The sequence below is a fragment of the Topomyia yanbarensis genome, chromosome 3, assembly GCF_030247195.1.
Source record: "Topomyia yanbarensis strain Yona2022 chromosome 3, ASM3024719v1, whole genome shotgun sequence".
In the NCBI taxonomy this organism is placed as follows: Eukaryota; Metazoa; Arthropoda; class Insecta; order Diptera; family Culicidae; genus Topomyia; species Topomyia yanbarensis.
Genome location: NC_080672.1, coordinates 414,748,331 through 414,769,028, shown reverse-complemented (window position 1 = coordinate 414,769,028; position 20,698 = coordinate 414,748,331). Strand labels below are relative to the sequence as shown.

The 20,698-nt window shown below is 39.7% G+C and overlaps 1 protein-coding gene across 23 annotated transcripts in view; it reads right to left on the bottom strand.

Annotated features, from left to right (window-relative positions):
- LOC131691248 (sorbin and SH3 domain-containing protein 1) overlaps positions 1-20,698 on the bottom strand; it is a 410,190-nt gene that overhangs the window by 18,584 nt on the left and 370,908 nt on the right. Inside the window, exons 1-2 of one of the 23 annotated variants that reach the window (XM_058977512.1) lie at positions 19,623-20,263; positions 6,944-7,265 (exon numbers count right to left, since the gene is read on the bottom strand). The exons of 21 other annotated variants lie outside the window; for them this stretch is intronic. In XM_058977512.1, the coding sequence (XP_058833495.1) occupies positions 6,944-6,989 (46 nt within the window). In that variant the 5' untranslated portion in view covers positions 6,990-7,265; positions 19,623-20,263. Of the gene's footprint in view, positions 1-6,943; positions 7,266-19,622; positions 20,264-20,698 lie in introns of those variants that run through there. One more of the 23 variants, XM_058977513.1, reaches the window with a different exon arrangement.

The following is a 20,698-nucleotide window of genomic DNA, read 5'->3' as shown; positions in this document are numbered from 1 at the left end:
ATACGATTTTTATCAATAAGGCACTTGATAACATGCTTCTGTAGTTATTTCTAAAGCACGGGCGGACTCAACTAGCTTTGAATCTGCATTAGGGCGGGGGAGTTGGAGATTTTTGTGGGCGAGAAGGCTGAGTTATGTTAGAGCAGTTTTACTTTTAATTTGTTTTAAAGTTGCGAGATAATCTATAACGATTCTTGGTAGTCAACCCAAAAGTAATGCCAGCTGACCAAGAGAAAGCACTGATTGGTTTTTATCACAGGTTTGCACTTTTTTATATCGATCGAATTCCTTAGGGCATGTTCAGTAGCGTGTTGGGAGTTTCAAAGTGGAATTGGAACAGAAATAATCACATTTACAGCAGAGCTTATTGATTTATTTTTTCGAACAGTTTTGTTTCGAACTGGTAAACGCTGCCGTTCTTTATATTGCGAGATTAAACGTTGCACACAAGAACGAGTAGAGTATGAAAGGTGGTATATAAAAGTCCCGCGTATTCTTTTTCTACCATTCGTTGCATGGATTTTGAACGAGCAACATATGGATTGGCTGGGCACGTTTCCTAGCTATGTGCAAGGTTCATCGAACGCTCTTTACGCTGCTGGGAAAGGTTAAATTTGCACATACAAACGACACTTTTATTGATCTAGTGGTTGAATTTGCAATCTATAATGTACAACATATGGTAAAATTATAACCGTTCGATGACCTACACCACTCATGTCAGAATCGCATTCATGAACATAGAGAACAGAATTCTGCAGCATCCAAGATCAAAGGTTCTTTTCAGATACACCATAATTAGCATAAAGCAAAATTAAAAAAAATCTCATTCAAAAACTCATTGAGATGCTAAAATATTTCATTGATAACAAAATAAAATTTGCTGTTTTGCCATAGAAATATGACAAACATTTTTTTCTAAAAAACGCATGTAAGCACAGCAAAATGAGATCAAAATATGATGTTATATCCGAAAAAATTTAAACCGACATCAAAATAAGATTTCAATTTGATGCGAATATCAAAATACAATGCCTATTTGTTATAATTTTGATGTTCGGGTAATTATTGAATTGAATTGAATTAAAACTAGCGAAAACACATTCAAAATATTTGTAATTTTTGTAATTTGTAATTTTTGTAACAACACTTGGGACAGCGAAAAGAAGAACATTTAATTTGCAGCTTTATGGCAAACGGAAGATGGACGACATCATTGGCAGCCTCGTGCTACTGCGTTATTACGAATTGGGAATACTTCAAAAAGGTGTCAGACTTTCAGGTCCCTCTCAGCTCAAATTTTAAAACTTTCTAGCTTCAGATTTCCGGTGCCAGTTGATGCAAACTCAAAAGTCAGAGATGAATGCGATTAAGCTGTAGGGTTCTGGTGCGGGTCGGTACCACACCGAGTTGGTAGGAATGTAGATGTACAGCTTATATGGTGGAGTTGTGATCAAGTTCGTTACCAGGATCGATGAATTAGCTATTGAAGGATACGATCGTGACAAAAGGGGTAATTTAGCAGTCAACTGTTTCATAACTGTTTCAGTATGGAGAAACAAGCTATACAACTACTTTGAAGATGATCAGAGCGAATCGAACATCGGTCTATAAGAGATAACATGAATGCAGTGTGAAAACAGGTCCATGAGACGGGTAGTATAAAAGCCATAGAAGTTGAGTACCATACGTGGAAAACATTGGAATGTGTGGTTCGATCCCGAGTGTCAAAGGGTGTCGGACTATTGATAAACGAGACAAGACAAATACAATCACAATGAGGATTGAGGAAGATGAACAAGTCGTCTAAGCTAAACGTGTAAACCGCTATTCAAGAGCTGAAAACGGCAATGCAGTTAATTGGGTCAGAACTCCGGTTGAATTTCTAAAAGTCTGGAGTAACCGAGTGTACGAAGCAATCCACTGCGTGATCGAGCTGCTTTGGTTGGAAGAAGAAATGTCATCGGATTGGTGCCATGGTCTCATATACCTTATCTTCAAGAAGAACGAATGTGAATTCTCAATGCCACTCTACCAAGTATTTTCGTGTGTTCTGTGACAAATTCTGGATAAAAACTGGGAATACAACTTGCGAAATCACCATAAATGCTGCGATTTCAACTTACGTTGGCGGATTGCATAGCGGCGTACGATTAAGTGAAACGAAACGAACTAGTAACTTCCACAAAACTGATTAAGTAGATTCGTATGACGCTGGATGGATCAAAATCAACCGTTAAAATAGGCGGAGAGACATCTGACTCATTTGTGACAATGTGCAAACGGAACGGAGGCATTTCTGTTTTTTCTGAGGGAATTCTCAACCAACAATGTAAGCTGAACAAACCTTTAATACGAAAGAATAAGCTGAACAAGACCTGTACAAGCAATAATTCAGCTAAATTGTTTGTTGGGTTGTAGTTGACGATTGTATATATTTTAGAATACTGCTGACATGGTTATCATATGTTAGTCACGACGTGAAAAGCTATGTTGCGACCGCGAATAGGACTTTGTATGGTTAGCATAGTTAGCTAAAGTCTCGTTGCCTACAGATACGCACAAAACTTGCTCTATATAAATCGCTAATGCTCCCCGTTGCTCTGTACGGCAATGAGGCATGGAAGTTGGAGGAAGCAGATTATCGAGTACTCGATTGCTGACATCGGAAGGCTGGTAAAACGCGGTAGACTACAGTGGGCTGGATATGTAGTGCGAATGCCGGAAGTGAGGTCAGCTAAAGTTATGCTCAGGATAGAACCTAGACTTTGGGGCAGACACCGCACTCGCTGGCTATGTGCAATCGAGGAAGATGAGCGTACGGCAGACGTTCAAGAATGCTGGAGAATTGCGGCCCAAGATCGAGTAACCTGGTCATGATTCAGAGTACCCGGATTGTTCAGAAACGATGCTGCTGGTGATGAAAAGGATTAGAAAAAAACTGTGAAGTTCACGATATCAGCTAATTTCTTTAGTTTAACACTCGATTAAATCGTTCTTGAAAAAACTCTTGTTTTTTTTGGTGGAAGCACTTGAATGATTGTTTATTGATTGTAGGCAGTAGATTGATACGCCACGAGAATCCGTGCCCTGATTACAGTTTAGTAGATTTTGGGTTTTAAACTCGTTACCTGAGGATGTAAATTTCTGTTCAATTTTCAGATCGTTTGTAGTTAGTTTCTAGAGAAGATGATAACATTAGAAGTTAGCTTTAAGGAGCGTAATTTGAAAAAGTAGACCCTATGAAGGTCACTCGATACAATGGCGAAAGGACATTTTGTCCCATCCTGAGCGATTCACATTAAATATAATTTCTTGTAATCCGAAATTTTTATTTACTGGAGTAGAGGGTCCTTGAAATAAGTAAACTCCGTGCTTCAGAAGATCCATGAATATTAAACTAAAACCGGTAACTACACCGTCGATTTCAACTTTGTTAGCAGGCATTTAGGCGTGGTAGGTGAAGCAACGGTTTGGTAACACAGGCCTAGAATATGGCGCAAAGTGGGAACGTAACGTATACGAATGGGTAGACAGGAACAACGAAAGATATAGGAAATTGAAAGACGTCCGGGGCACTGTAGGATAGTAAAACAATAATGTATGCACTTATTTTTACTCGACGTTGTTGATGTTGACGACCAGCTGATGCAAAGAATGTGCAAAAATCATGAGCGCAGGGAATTGAAAACAAACATTTATGATAGAAAGTCCCCCCCTTTCATATTCTGACTAATGTCAAAGTAAGCTTAGATGCCAAATTTCTCATCATTTGGACAATTTTAGGCCCCGCTTACTTCGTTTGAAGTTTTTGACATTGATACTATGAGAAAATATGAGGAGAAAATATATTAAAAGCTTTAACTTTTAAAGTAGTGCTCGGACAATTACAATTTATAACTTTTATTAAAGAAAACAAAAATTTGAATAGGAATATTTCGGTTTCTAGAAAAATACCAGGATTTGGAGTTTTGAAATATTTTGTCCCCAAAATTCTCAATTTTAATAACTTTTTCACTCTATGCTCAAAATCATACATATTTCGTAGTCTTTCTAATGTTCAAAAATATCAGGAATCGATCGAAACCTTTGAGACCAGAATACGAGAAGTTGGGGTTCTAGGGCAATTCGTCATTTATATAAAATTTTATCATTTTCTCGTGCATGTATCTCTTATTTTTCAATAAATTTTATGAAATGTACCTTGTTGAACGTGAAAAATTCTCAAGATTTTTTTTTGCAATGCCCTAATGAGTAGACAACATAAATAAAAGTGTCTTTATTTCATACGCATAAACAATGTGCAAGAGCCACGAAGCCAGTGTGTACATGGCGCTCTACGACATACACGTCTGAATCCGAACGATCTGAGCGAATACACTCGATATTACATTTTGATATTACCGCCTTTCCTTTAAGTCCAAAGACTGTTAATTTGCCACCAAATTCGCAGAATAAACGAAAACAAAAACAAAAAACAAAAACAGGGTGTGCTTCGTACTTCGTTTTCATTGGTCTATAATGTAAATATCAATCCCGGTCGCAATTTACGATTCCACCACGTTTGTAAGCTCTGTCTGGTGGTTCACTGGGTGATGCGCGGGTTACGTAAGCCAGTCGTCGTTTGTTCGAGTCTCAGCCCAGAGCAAATTGAGTTTTTGGTACATTTTGTCCCCAAAATCCCCTATTTTAAGTTCTTTTCTGCTCTATGCTGTAAATCATACATATTTTACAGCCTTTCTATTATGAAATAATCTGAGAAATCGAACGGAACCTTTGCGACCTTTGTCAGAATACAAGAAGTTTGGGTTCTAGGGCATTTTGTCATTCATACCAAATTTAATTATTTTTTGTGCATTATTCTTCAATCATTTTTTTTTAAAAATACCTTGTTGAACCATAATGCATAAACAATGTACAAAACACACGAAGATGAAAAATTTCATAAGCTTACGGCGCACTACGGTATACACGCTCGAATCCGAACGATCCGAGCCGAATACACTGAATATTACATTTTGATTTTATCGCCCTTCCTTTAAGTTCGCCTCCAAATCCGCTATATAAAGGAAAATAAAACACGTGGAGGCTCGTACTCCGTTCTGATTGCTCTATAATGTAAATATTAAACCCGGTCGTCATTTTTGATTTCACCACGTTTGTAAGCTCTGGTTTTGTAATTCAATGGGAAAGGTGTTGGTCACGTAAGCCAGTTGGAACCCAGCCAAGAAAGATTTTTATTAATCAGTAGCAGTAACCCTCCAATTGTCCTGTGCAGTAAACTAATAATCGGCTGCAAAGTCTGTTATATACCCTTCCCTTCGATTGTTTAGTTTTGTTGATGCTATGTTCCATCGGTTCGGCCACCATGGTTAATTTCACAAGCAAGCGATCAACACACTCAAAAATGACAAATGCATTCACCTTTCATTTAGACATCTTGGATATACACTGTATTAATTCGATCAGTGTAAATAATGCAAAATGGTATCGATAATGGTAGAAAGTGATCCAGCATGTTCCTGTGTCGCTGCTTGTTTATTATAGAGAAAGTGTGTTAAACTAGACAGGCCAATCGTGGTCATATTATTCTGCCGGTGATTTCAACAAATCACACTTTTACCCAACTATAACTAGTGTCAATTGGATATTGCATGCAGTCACGGACCTACAGCGGTCCGTCATAATAATAATCACCAAGCTCTCAGTACTGCTCAACATAACGACATCCGCAGACATACATATATACACACACACACACCCTTGGCAGCTAGTCTTCGCGATAATAAGTTTAATGACAACGCTAATGACACATGGTGCACACGGTAATCGCAGCGCTTTCATAAATTTAATGGTTCTTTCTTTTATATCGCAACCGAACAGCTCAGCCCAGATGGCGTTCCACGAGTAGCTCCCTTCCCTGATGGTGTTGTTTTCCTGTTTGGATGGCCGCTGAACTTCCGATGCGTCGGGTTCGGTGTGTGTATGTATGCATATTTTTTCACGTGAGAACAACATGTCATCGGACCATGTAGTTCCGTAAATCATATGGATATAGTTGTAACGCATAACGCGACGAACCATGTTTTAAAAAGTTACACTGATTTTATGATGTCCAGAGCCAACGGGGACCGATTATTACTTCAGTCTACCACTGCGCAGTGTTTGTGAGAAATCAGAGTAAAACTAAATTAAACGGACCAGTACTATTGCTGCTTCATAGCCTATAAAATTTTGAAAATATTTTTACAGTAACAAACTTACAGAATCACACTCTGGTGACACATGAACGAGTTTTTGAATAGTTTTGGGGGGGGAAATCAAAAGCCTACAAACCAGAGTGTTTCCGTGCTCGATCTTCTGTTACTATTTAACCGTCTGTTTTGTCAACTTTCGCACACGTTTCCAACGACCACGAGATTGCGACTGCAAACAATCAGCCTACTGTTTGCCCGCGTGCGTACTTGTTTTTGTTTCGTTGCCGGGCTAACGAAATTTAATATCATTTGGAGGTTCTCTTTCGCCACAAATCGAATCCCGCCAGTCGGTGGTTTTACGACACTAAACAGTTAGCTACCTGCAGAGCTCTCGCACGTGGCCTTTCGATCTTTGTATGTCAACGCGTTGGTATTGTGTAATGATACAAGTTTCGTATAACTTCCGCTATACTTTCTCCGGTTCGGCAGTGAAGAACAATTCGAACTGAATTGTCAAAAAATTAATTCATGTTTTATTGACAGAGATGCGCGGTGATACATAGCACTAAATATGATCACTAAAAAGCTGCTCACTACTTACAACTGAAACGTGCTTCGAAACAAAAGGATCCAGCCAGACGATAAGGTGCTTTCAATTACTACTAACTAAACTGAAGCATATACATCTGTGTAGTTGATGCCAGCTATGTATGTACATCAAAACTGCACGAAATCGCACGACTCACCCTTTCTCTTTGATCTGGCATTAGTAATGCGAAACGTAATTCTCATCGTGTCCTCGAGCAAACTGTTCCTCGGAACGTGTCCTTGCTCACCAACGCTATCAGCAGCGCAGCTGTGTTGTTGCGGCGGCTCTTATTTTTCTAATCTTAGGCACGTTGCCGCTTGTTATTCACACCTTCGAAGGACTTTTGAGACACACTTTGCAGGCATTCATCAGCACCACCACGTTGGCCGTCTTCGTCGTTGTCGTCGTTGTTTTTGCAGTAGGATAGCTTCGTTTATTCACTTTGTCCGTACCTATATGCATCAGCTACATAGTTGCTTCTATAATGAGTATGAGGTGACACTATACACTTTCTTCCTCGATTAGTCGCTATTTGTATGCCGTTGCACGTCACCAAGTAGCACTCGACCAGACTTTCAACTTAAATCGATTCAATGCATTGTGCAATGCGAGTAGAAAGCTTTGAACTCGATCGGAAAATTGTTTTGCGAATGTTCTGAACGATGTGAAGCTCAATAAAAAGGAAGTTTACAACCAAATTTGTAAAACTGTTGACATGTTTTTGCCTAGTACATTTTGTAAGCAAATAATGAAAAGTGATAAGATATATCCCTTGAAAAGACCACAGCAATTGGTCGAAACGCCTTGAACTTTTAAGGTAATTATTTTGACTGATTAGACCGCGTTAGACCGAAATTTCATATTAAAATATCAATATCCAGTTGTATTGTCAGCAACCAGCATTCCAATTTAAAGCAATTTCCACTCATTTGGATGTAAATGACAGGATTTTCAAGAAAAATTCAACACCTTCATCGCCAAGCAATATTTTTTCACTCATCAATCAAAGCAACAATAACTTTGTTACTTAGTCACTGTCCAAACAATATAGTTAGTATCGTAGCCAAATGAGCGAGCCACGAAAACTAACAGTGGTGATACTACAAGAAATCACAATTTTTAAATTACTCGTATTAGACCTGCAATCCACGAGATGGAGCTTAATCTCAAAGATACATATGGCTACACTGCATTTATAACCGTGTTGAGAAGTTTAGACCATAGAGAAAACTTCATTGCGAAGAACAACATGCAATACAAAGTTGAATATACAACGCTAAAAATAAGATCTCTGTTTACACCGAAGACGATAAAATCGAAATTCGTTCACACGACCCAGCACTGTGTACCAAAACAGACCACAAATATTTACGTCGGAATACGGAGATGTGGTACCCGTTACGAGTGATATTTGGGAAACTACCCTTCAATAACTGATGCGCCTAGCGCCTCTAAACCAACGACCAGCAACACCAATAGAGAAGCAAACGTCGATGAAGAGGGATATACTAAAACGACTCGTATGAACAAGAAACAAACAAGGGCATACGTGAAAATCAAGAAAACAGTAGCGATTTGAAGTTGTATTGTAGAACCTCTATGACAACAAATAGGCAAAGGCGTTGACGATCTTGGCGTTTTTCGGATGCTAAGCTAACCTTCAATTTGCATCGGTCGTTAGCTTTAATCCCGAAAACTATACGATAACACGGCTTTATTTCTAAAGTCACCCGGGACTTTAGGAATCCGCACTGCTCGTTGGTTCGTCTATTACTTGAAAGTATCTGTCTGAGTTCAAATCCGCAGCTCGTTTGTAACTTATGGATAGAACGTGTGCAGAAAAGATTTGTTCGTCTAGTTCGCCTTACGAGCTCTTCCCTGGCGGAATCCTTAGGATCTACTTTGATTGGTGTCGTTTGATCGGTCTTGATTCTTTGGGACGACGTAGAAAGATTCAACAAGCAGTATTTGTGGAAATAGAAATAGTCACCTCGAAACAACCTCTACGCTCGGTTGGCTTGCTTCAACCAACATTTCAACGTTTAGATTCAACGAACCGATATCAGCACGTACGCGAACTTTTTCAACAGTCGAAGACCTATTCGATTTCGGAGAACCGTCGCACGAACTGTATCGCAATCCACAATTTTATAATTAGATTGCTGTAGTGTCGTACATGTATTAGAGATATTTGTTGTCAGGTGAATAAATAAATAAATGAATCATTGTGGTAGAAAATGGGTTCTTTTCCGGCATTTGCGCTACATGCCCAACCAACAGTAATCTGCTTTTCTTTATTAGCCTTCCGATTTCAGCATGTTTGTCCACTTGGTACAGTTGGTGGTTGAACGCAGAATTATTTTCTCACCGCTAGTCTGTCTATTCTAACGACTTCGCTTTATGGCCATATAGAGCAACATAGGGTATAAGTGATTTGTAAATATGAAGCTTTGTGCATGTCCACATGCTATGAGACTATAGCTGACTACTCGAATGGTGGAAAGTCCCATTCGCAACTGCAACATACCTTTTCTTCCAGTTTCTATCATCGAAATCACATGTCAGTAGTGTTCTAAGATATATAAACTTGTCGACAACCTCGTTCCGCACCCCATCAGCTTCCACCATGGAACCAACACCGTTCGGACTGTCTCGTTCTCTGCCAGCTACCATGTATTTTGTCTTGTCATGAATCTCGCAAACGGCACTAACGCCTCTTCTACTGCTCTGCGATCGACTCCAAGAAGCATGTTCCTTTTCTATGAAGACTAGATCTTTCGAGTGCTATGTTGAACAGGTTCGAAAGTATAGTGGCTCAAATTAATCTAATTAGGCTCACAAATGGGTCTGATGTTTATGACCTATCTAGCAACATCTTAATCAGTCCTGTCACAAAGCCATGTTCAAGCAATTTTATCTGTCACAGTTGGTTTCGTTCCATCGAATCGTACTTGAAATCCAATAACAACCTGTCAAACAGAACACGGGAAAGAACCTTATAGGCGGTACCGACAATCGTTAAGCCTTAATAGTTATTACATTCAAACTTGCGGCCCTTCTTGTAGATAAGAGGCCATCCAATCACTCCGAAGGCATTTCTTTTTCCACCCAGATCATCTCGATCACGCAGTGGATTCTTTCATACAGCCGATCGATCCTAATTTTTCGTCTTGCGTGCGTGGATCCACAACTTGTTCACCATCCTTAATTCCTTCTTTCATCTGGCAGTCACTCCTGTACGATCTGTCAACAGATTCGCTTCTCGATCCATCATCATAACTGGTTCTGGGTTTCCCTCTGCTTCCGGGAGAACTTTTTCGTCGTACCCACGTTTCTTACAGCGAAGAAGTTTTTTTGTGGCTGCTCTCAGCTCACTATATCGTACCCTGTTTTGATGTGTAGCCGCTACAACCATTCGGCTTCTAGTCAGGTTCTTACACACCACCAGATAATAATCAGACACAACGTACGATCTCTGGAAGGTTGTGGCATCAATGGCATCGGAGACATGTTGATTGTCTTTCAAGAAATGGTCGATTTGAGAACAAGGGGCTACACATATTCATGCCTCCATGATTAATAAACCTTAGGTCGTTCATGTTTATTTCTTTTGCTCTTTGACGTTCGCTACCTTGTTGGTGGTACTGGCTGTTGGCTCTTGGACACTGTGTGCGATCATTATTCAGTGAACACTTGTTCCTGTCAGATCTGTGGAGATTGGCTCTTCAGCGGTTTGAGGTTTAGCATAAGATGATTGTGTACTGTTTTTGGTTGTAGTAGGCTGAATTTCGCTTGGCTACTTCTGTGCTCGATTTTCCGTGGTATTGTGTCTCACAACAGAATTTGCACGTAGGAATCGCGTGACTTGCTTTGTCTGATTAAAGGTATCACGTTCAATCGAGCTGTATAAAATGGTTACATAAAGAGGGTTTTATTTGTTCGGACGCATTCTCTCCATACGAACACTGTTAGAAACACCTGTAAAGACGTTCCTCCAAGTTTCAGCAGTAACGGAATCCACTTCTCCGTATCTTGATTTAAATTTTTTAAGCATGCTGTTGGGGTGCGCGGAGATAAATCATGTAAATGACCTCTATAGAGTCGTTGTCCAAATATACGGAGATGCTGATATTAACGTTGCCGTAGACGGTGTGCTGAATGTTGTTCCGCGAAACGAATGACTCTGCTTGATGTCGTTGAACGTTATCAGAACGCGGTGTTTGAATGGTGTTAACCTCTGTCAAATTGAGCTCCATTTACACTTTTATTAATTGTACAATTTTCGAATAGCTTGTACTACCGGACGTTTCAAAAGGCCATTGTAACACTCTTCGTGTGCAGTGGGGCTACTTTTTGACATGTATCGACACTCATCACGATTTCATGCAGTAGGAAAAGGCTAGAGTCTAGAGTAACGAACAGACGCCACGTTTCGTTTGAAATTTCAATTTAACTGTCAACCTCATTCCAAACTAGGTTTGCTAGTTGATATGTTTTCTCTAAAAGAACATGGCGTCCTTTTGTTATTCTAGTCTCTATATTGTCATACAGTGTCGGACAAAACAATAAGACCACTTTATATGAAATAAAATGTTAAATTTGAGACTTTCTATTTTATCTTTCGTTAAATATCGAGTTATTTTTAACCAATCAAATAATTTGTTATTGCTTTTTGTGCTTCTTGTAAGATGAGAACAGAACATATCCACCGCCTTTAAATTAAAATTTAGAGAACTAATATTTAAACTTTTGATTAGTATGTTTATTAAGACAATACATATAACAATACAGTAAAAGATAAGTTAAATCATTTAATGATCCAACCTGAAGATTCTATCATTAGTTTGTCATTGGTTGTTTCTTATTAATTCTTGGATTCTGCCCGGCAATGGCTGAGCTAAAGTTCGACATGTAGTAATTAGGATGGCGGATTATGTTTCTTATATTTTTCCACAATTTTCTTTGCTTCTTGATTTTCAGGGTAAATTGAGTGTTTAACGATCTGTCACAAATTTTTATTTGGATTATGATCCATAAATTTAACTAACCACTGCATTACGTCGATGTTATGGTCATCCAACCACTTTTTAACGTTTCGAGCGGTATTCTTCGGTTCATAGTCTTGCACAAACTGCCGTTTTAAATATCATATTTATCACTCAGTATATGAAAATTTTGAAACTCCAAAGATTTATGCAGGGATGTAATGCACCTCAGAGCAGATAAAAAGAAGAATAAAAAACGCTCTTTGCACTTTTCATGCGAACCACCGCTCTTCTTTTGTCGTGACTAACAACTTACCTTTCAATATAGGGGCCCCTTTTCAAAATTTCGGGAGAAAAATGATGTAAGATTTTGAACGCTTATATCTTTTGTTGTACTGAATGGATTTAATCAATTTCTTCGGAATTTTGTCGAAAATACCAATGTTGTATTAAATTTTGGAATATGTAGGACAATCATTATCAACGGAAAAATAGTGTTTTGGAAAATCTTTCGAAAACGACTTGGAAAAGTGACAATTTTCAGCCCATCCCGCACAGAGCCGTCAATATGGTGCACCAACCGAACAATAAAATAATGAAAAGTTTTAAATATAGGTCCACTACATGTTTGTTCCTATGATTATTCGTATTGGGTTGCTTGACGAGAGCAGTTGGTGGGGGAAAGCCGGCATATTGGTTTTGGTTATGCCATTAGAGGCGGACGGAAAGGAAATGCTCATGATCGCACGAGAACGAGCGAGAAAGCGATAGTAGTGAAAATTAGCGAAAGCGTTACGACCCTAATAACTTTCCTTCTACTAAACGCATTGCTAATCTTGTTGCATAAATCGAAAGGAAAACGTTCAACGCTTGCTACTGATACGTTGTTTGCCATATAAAATTTGTTTAAATTGTTCAAAAACTACTTTAAATGAGAATCAACATTAATGATAAAACCTATAAATAGGGGTGTCGCAGCTTTTCTCAAAGCCAGACGTGTGTAAGACGCAGTGCATAACGGACGTGCGTGCTAGGTGTTAGGTCGTCCATTGAGAAGCTGCATCGGACGACCAATCAAATCGGCAACCACCGGAGAGAAGAAGAAAAACGTTGCTGGAGGTGGTGGCAAAAAGCCAAAGGCTAAGAAACGCAGTCACTGAAAAAGCGGTATCAACTGCCACTAAAAATGCCACCAAAACATCGAAGGCTGCAGCGAACAAGCCGAAGACCCCCAAGCCAAAGAAGGCCGCCAAACCTGCCAAGAAAGCTGCCCGAAGAAGAAAAGTAAATTCACGCGTCTCTAATGTTGCCAACAGTCCTTTTGAGGACTAACAAAATACTTGTAAAGAATTAGTGGTGCTTATTTTCCGTTAGCGCCGTTAATTGTAGATGGATTTGTGTCATAGTTATATGCAAACCGTGCTTAGGATGAATATATAATGGAAAAAAGAATTTTATTAGGAAGTTCCTTTTATTAATTTGTATAATTAAAAATAATTATATAAGAAAATTTTTTTTCAAATTTATCTACAAACCCGAATCCTTCCAAGAAAATCAGTGAATGTGGCAACTCTGCCCCTAAGCGAAAGCTACACCAAAACGAATGATGAAAATATTTTCATTTATCGCACAAAAGGATGGCTTTCCATCTGCACCGAAAAGTTAATAAATTGGAACGCCTTGATGCAAAGCATGCTCATCCGGTATGAGCTGCGAAAGGGGAATGTTCGTATGTGTGTACGCAGTAGAAACAAATTGTCGGCAAGGTTTGAATCGTTTCAAAAGATTCTCGTTTTGTATCACCATAGTTATCTACAAACCGTCTTTACTAGGACGAATGCATAATGGAAAAGATGGGTTGGTAATGTATATGACATAAAAGGGGTGTCGTGACTACACTTCGAAGTTATTTCAAATCTTGCAAAGCATAAATTGACATAATTTCAATGATTGTTCCTATATGAATGAAATGACAAATTGTCAGGTTAACACGGCAATAACTTTGCAATTTATAGAACAATTTTATATTTTTAGTTATCATATAATAACTGTCGTCTATTCCAAACAACTTAACCCTCTGCTGCCAACTACGTGGTTTTGCGGGGTTAAGAAGAATTATTGTAAAATGTGCAATACACGATTTTATGTTGTTACATCCACTAAAACCACTTCAAAACACTCCCACCTGTCATACAAGTACATTGTCTGCTTGTTGAAATCATATGAAATTATTGACCTGTATTCAATGCGGAGAGCTCGGTAATAAAATTGTTTTACTGCATAGATTAACGAACGGGATCCCCAGGAAAATTTCGCTGAGCTCGGTGAATTGAACTTAATGCGTAAAATTTAGCCATTTGAAAGAGATACAAGCAGAATTGTAAGAATATGATCATCGCGGTTATGTCCCGGACATTACCCACTCCTAGTTTTTCACTAAGCGTGATTCATTTCTGTACCCTAGGAACCCTACCCCTCTTCACTCCGATGTGTGTTGCTCCCATACGTGCATTCTACTCCATAGCTGCACACCTGAAGGAGTAGAAATAAAGAGGCTCTTTAGTGTGAATCTTGGTCCCACGCGCACGGAACCAGAGAAGGCAACCAAAAGACATTTTAAAAACGTTCTTCCGATCAAACTTTACCTTGAATTGTAGTTTGCTTGCCAGTGAGGGGAGGCACAAAAAAGTGGCTTTTCAAGGTGACTCTTTGAACGAAATTGTACAGCTCTTGGTGCACAGATCTTTCTCTTTTTCGTTTTCAAGTTTCTCTTTGTGCGGTCGTTCTGCACACCGTAGTGCATTTTGTGCTGCTCTATTTTTCATCGGTGTATTTCGCTCTTTGTGGCACATTGTGTGAGCAAATAACAAGCCTGGTCAGTAGAATTTCAAATCATTAGCAATTATAGATATCGGTGATTTCAAAATTATGCCAAGATCATTTATAAATAAAAAGAAGAGCAATGGTCCAAGATGATTGCCCCGTGGTACTCCAGAACATATATCAAAAGGTGTAGAAAGTGTCTCGCCGAATCGAACAAAAGCCCTTCATCCTGTGAGATATTCAATCTGTTCACCAAGCAATAAGTTTAAGCCTCTCGATAGCAAGTGAATGCGAAACATGGTCGAAGACCTTTGACAAGTCTACATAAATGAAATCCGCTTGTCGCTTGTCAAGTTTTTGGATGATGGTGGATACATAAGCCATAAGGTTTGTCGTTGTAGATCGTTTACTGACGAAGCCACGATGTTCTTCGACAATGATATGATACAAGGACTGATAAACAATGTCATATAACAAACGTTCAAATACCTTCGAGAGGCAGCTGAGGATCGATATGACTCTCCAAAATACAGAGTGCTCTTGAACTTCCTCGCTTTCCTTGCCCGGTTTTTAAAATTGTTCAATTCCGCAACCAAACCAGTAAGAATTTCATTCCATTGGATATTCGCCAACTGAGAAATTTTAAATGTTTATGCAAGTATACTCAACTTACGAGAAATATCGATATTGTGAAAGAGGGATCGTGTTTGTCGTGACCCGACATCACATGCAGCGATTGGACGCCCAGGAAAACTTCCGTCGTTGATGATACTCACATAAAATGACTTTCCACTATGGATATATTCAAACCAACATCGGGGATGAGCTGAAATAATCGGGGGAACTCAAAACTCTCCGGAGGAGGCTTGAGGATAGTAAGCCTGTTGGTAAAAGCACCAGGGAAGGCCTAGTAGACCAATAGATACCTGGAGGCACGACTGCAGTTCGCCAAAGAGCACTTCAGTTCGTGTTTGGTTCCGAAAATTTAAAAAAAATGTATATTTTATGGTCAGATGAGACAAAGGTGTACCATGGATGGAATTGGTGGGGAACGATTGGTTTGAAGTTCAAAATCTTCTGAAATCTGAAAATTTCAAATCACAATACCTTCAAACATAGAGGAGATAACATTATGATTGAGGGTTGTTTCTCTTAATACGAAGTTAGTCTAATTCGCCGGATAAAGGATATTATGGACAAATATTTTTGTACATAAATCCAGGCTTGTTACTTGCTCACACAATGTGCCACAAAGAGCGAAATACACCGATGAAAAATAGAGCAGCACAAAAACACTGTGATGTGTGCAACGACCGCACAAAGAGAAACTTGAAAACGAAAAAGAGAAAGATCTGTGCACGAAGAGCTGTACAATTTCGTTCAAAGAGTCACCTTGAAGAGTCACTTTTTTGTGCTTCCCCTCACTGGCAAGCAGGTAGGAAGGCGAATCAAACTACAATTCAGATAAAGTTTGATCGGAAAAACGTTTTTAAAATATTTTTTAATTGCCTTCTCTGCTTCCATGCGCGTGGGACCAAGATTCACACTAAAGAGCCTCTTTATTTCTACTCTTTCAGGTGTGTAGCTATGGAGTAGAATGCACGTATGGGAGCAACACACATCGGAGTGAAGAGGTTTATTGTGAAAGAGAAGAGCGGTGGTTCGCATGAAAAGTGCAAAGAGCGTTTTTTATTCTTCTCTTTATCTGCTCTGAGGTGCATTACATGCCTGCTACCGACTGATAAATTTTTTGGAGGATTGTAAACTGCTTCAGCTAGACAAAGATGCTTTGTTAACTAGGTGCACCATCAACGAAATGGAGGGTAATTCAGAAAAATACAGGGTGATCCGATCGCCGAATATGTTCAACTACACCGCAACTTCGACGTCAAAGATTTGGAAGTTTATTTGGACAGCAGGTGACTTTCTCCGGGCATGTAGTAACCCTAGAGAAAATTTTCAATAGGACGTAAGTAACAATGAGAGATTCTCTTCTGGGTCTTTCTCTTCTCTTCATTACTCGGCCATTTCAGCATTTACTATTCTACTCTTTGCATAATATTCTAGTAAAAACCGTCGGCTTTCGATATGTACTGGAAAATTAGTGCAAAGTATTGTAATGACGTCGTAATAAACGAAAGAGAAAGTAAACAAAGAGAGGCTCTCAATGTTACTTACGTCCTATTGAAAATTTTCTCTAGAACTACTATCGCCAAAATTTTCTGCATGTTGGGATATTGCGGCGTAACACTCAGTCGCTCGCGAAACGTGTACAGTTAGAAAACACTTTATTGTTCGCTTGCACCCAGTACGGAGTATGCCGTTTTCCTGTTTGGGCTCGAGGGATGCACCTATCTTCATGAAAAAAGGCTTTTCGTGTTTGGTGACCTCACCATTTTGCCGGAAAAATAGTTTTCAAACCCTACATGCACTAGAAAAAAGTTGGACATAAAAGCGTTTTTAGACGAATACCTATATATAAATAAAATGCAAATATATGAGAAATAACGAAATACTAATCAGATTACAAAAGTAGTTCTATTTTATATCACTGTGTATTGATGACATTCCCGTAAAAATGACATTTTTATCTGCATTATATTAATTTCCACGCCACAAAGTGGGTAACGTCCATTGAAACATCAGTACTAGTGCCCGCCGCTAGGAGCCATTATCTTAATCATAACGTCGAGGTTAGAGGCGCAAAAAGAAATGTTAACACCGCAGTGGTCTTATTATGTTGTCCGAAATTATATGTACTGCTGACGGAATGGGCAGCGACAGATCGGTATCTCTAGAGAAAGAAAAAGATAGACTCAATGTGTGTTCTTCGAAATCCCACTAGCTGGTAGTTGTATTATGAAAACAAGTTTTTGCATATGGTCTAGTCACCCCATGTTAACAACTTAGTTTCGGGACGTAGTGGGTGTTAGCTTTACCGATTTTTTAATTACCTATTTCAGAATGACAGGGATCTAGCCATACATTCCGAGGCCGTTTTCCCGTTGGCTAGCTCCTCTTAATTTTGTTATAAGTATCAAATTTACATTCCACGCCACGAATAAGGGCGCATGAAATTGATGCGTAATGGTGCCCTTTAGACAATCAATAGACCACAAACTTCGTGGGCGGATTAAGGAATCATGCACAACGAATATACTTTTATTTAATTTCTTGTAGTGTTCATAAGTGTCGGAAGAAAAAGAGACGCAGCTATTGTACAAAACATGGTTGACATGGATAAGTTTTTCAAACTAAAGATCTTGTAATATTTGTTATTGTGGGCATTGTGTTTAAGACAGTTCGCACTAAAGCATTAAGTTTACTGGTACTTCCCAAAAAACAATACTATTTGATATCAATAAATATAATATAAAGCGTCAGTATCATTTTCTGTTATTCAGAGCACACGGTTCTACCATGCAAGTTTTCAACTTTCGGCCAAGTTTTCAAAGGAATCTGCCACTGTGCAGCGCCCAAATTGATCATGATTGGTCAAATTGATCAATTCACATTTTGGCACCACATGGCATGAAGAAGTGCACTTCCCACTAAATAGCAAAACAATTTTCCAATTTTCATTAGCGAAAAATGCTGAGTGCGGTACGAAATTAATAACGCTCAGGTGGTTTGATTTGTGGAGAGGCACGCGGATAGTTGGGTGCGATGGTGGTACCAATTATTGTTTGCTGCTTGTTTGACGGTGGTGTTAGATTAAATAATGGAACAGGTCTACGGCAGTAATTGAGCGAGCTGCCACTCTTGGGGGCTCTGCCTGCTATTTAGGTGCCGGGTTGTCTCGAAGATGAAGAGGTGTTGAAAGCGCTCCTATCGATCCGCGGGGATGGCGGGGGGTGTGATCAATTTTTAATGGTGCAGTGTAAACAGCCATAATCGGCTTGCTTTTCGGGTTTTGCAAATTGATTGATGTTCGATTGATAGATTTATGATGGGTGATACGGCGAGGGTGCGTTGGGGCTTGCTGACTGGGTTAGTTGGTTGGCGCGATTACGTGAGTAGAAACCACTAGTCATTTAAATACGTAATATGGCTACGTCTTTTAGGTTGGAAGTAACAAAGTCATGCTGTTTTCTTGGATTGATTTGGCATGACGTCTTAAAAAGATTCCACAGTAGCGCAGAAATGAACCAACTCCCATCAACGAGCTCTAAAATAGTGAAAACAATCACCACTGCCTGAAAGGTCGTACCAACTCGTTTAACAAATTATGACCCCGGGGAATAGATAACAATAGTCTTCAGCGGTGTAAATAATAGACCGCTACCATCATGTAACGAGAGCATAAACGCGCACTCATTCATTACGCACAGACTAGCACGAGCGTGTCGAGGAACACCTCCCTCAAAGGTCGATATCGTATTTGAAGCAACGTCGTTACTCGATAGCGAGTAAAAAAAAAGCAACGAGACGCATCATAATTGAAAAGGCTATATGAAAGAGTACTAGTGCATAATATCCTGTGAAAATGTGCAACCATTTTCCCACGACCTATGAACCGTCTCACACCCGGCATTCTGCTGTTGCTGCTGATGATGATGATGATGAGAGTCAAGCAGGTGTTCGTGTCTGATGGTATGCTTTGGGGCATGTACCTAACCATCGCCGGCCGACGTTTACTCCGTTTTGCGATGATGGAATATATTATGCCAAAGTCAAAGGCGATCTCTTTATCTCCCATCTGTCAACACCTGAACGAACAGGTGACTCATCGAAGTGCACCTTTCGATGGGTACGTTGACACGTCGACATGCTTGAAATGGTATCGATTTTTTTTGGCGCTCAATCTACCATCAGGAGGGTATGTTTTTTCCACGAAAACAGACGTTTGTTAAAAATAGATATTTTTTCTCCACATTCGTTCCCGGCGAATGGTTTTATTGACCTGATTTCTTTTTCGCATCTGCAAATAATTTGACTTAGCAAACGGTGCTTGATTAAATGTTCCAGAAGGTGGTTAGTAATCGAAAGGATGACGAGGGTTATGAATCGTCTGTTTTGATTATTTACCCATTTAATAAATTTTAAATATCGTATTTCTGCTACCGCTTTGAAGCTCCGGTCGCTAAGTTACGAGCAATCTTTCACCCGGTGGAGTGGCACAGAACAGCCGGTTGTTTAATCAATTTCACGTTGCCACAATGCCGAGCTATGACCGCGCGCTGGCTTTCATACAGTTTTCAAAGGTTTCACGCCTCGATTTCTTCCTGCACTCAATTTTAGTTTTCAAAGCGCCATTAAACCAGCCACAAACCAGCACGTACGTATGTGCTGAATGCTGATCCTAGAGCGAAGAAAAATCACTTTCGTTTCACCGTAATCTATCACCACTCTCACTCGGTCCAACCCTTCAAAGACCTCAATTAACCGCAATCGTAACGTACGTAGCAGGATAACCCACGGGAGACCGCCCGTACGGTCTGACGGCAAAATAGCAACCACAGAAGCACCGAGATTGCCTCAATCAACGATACACAATCATCAATTAATCATAAACTTGTGTCCAGCCCGGTAGCGGCAAGCCGCTTCAAGATTGCAGTTTGGAGAACGATGCCGATCGGGTGTGAATGCGCGCAATCGCGTAACTTTAAGGCGCAACTCAAAAACACTTCGACTACTGCCAACTAGATCTAGCAGGCGACTAACTTCGGTCGGTCGTGTTGGGTGCACGCGTACGGGCACTTGCTGCGAAAGCCCCGCGGTCACCCGCCACAGCGTATAGCGTTCTCTAGAGAGTGAGTGCATCGTGTGTACGGGTCTCACCAGTTCACTCTCGCGTCGTATACGCTGCTACTAGAGGTAGTGCGGTACTAGTTTGCGACTGGTTTATATGATACGGTTGGACAGTATAAAACAAATGATAAGTGGAGTTTTTCGTACACTTTTTTTGGGGTGTTTAGCAATGCATCGCGGGGGAAAAACATACTGCCGGCGCAGATAACAAAATAGACTCGATTTTCGTTGTGTCGTACTCACCTGGGTACCACAATTTGTTTGTAAATAATATATAATAAAAACAGGTTCGTTGCATGTTGTGTAGTTTTACGTGATTCATCGGGTGATATCATTTTTGCATTCAAAATGTG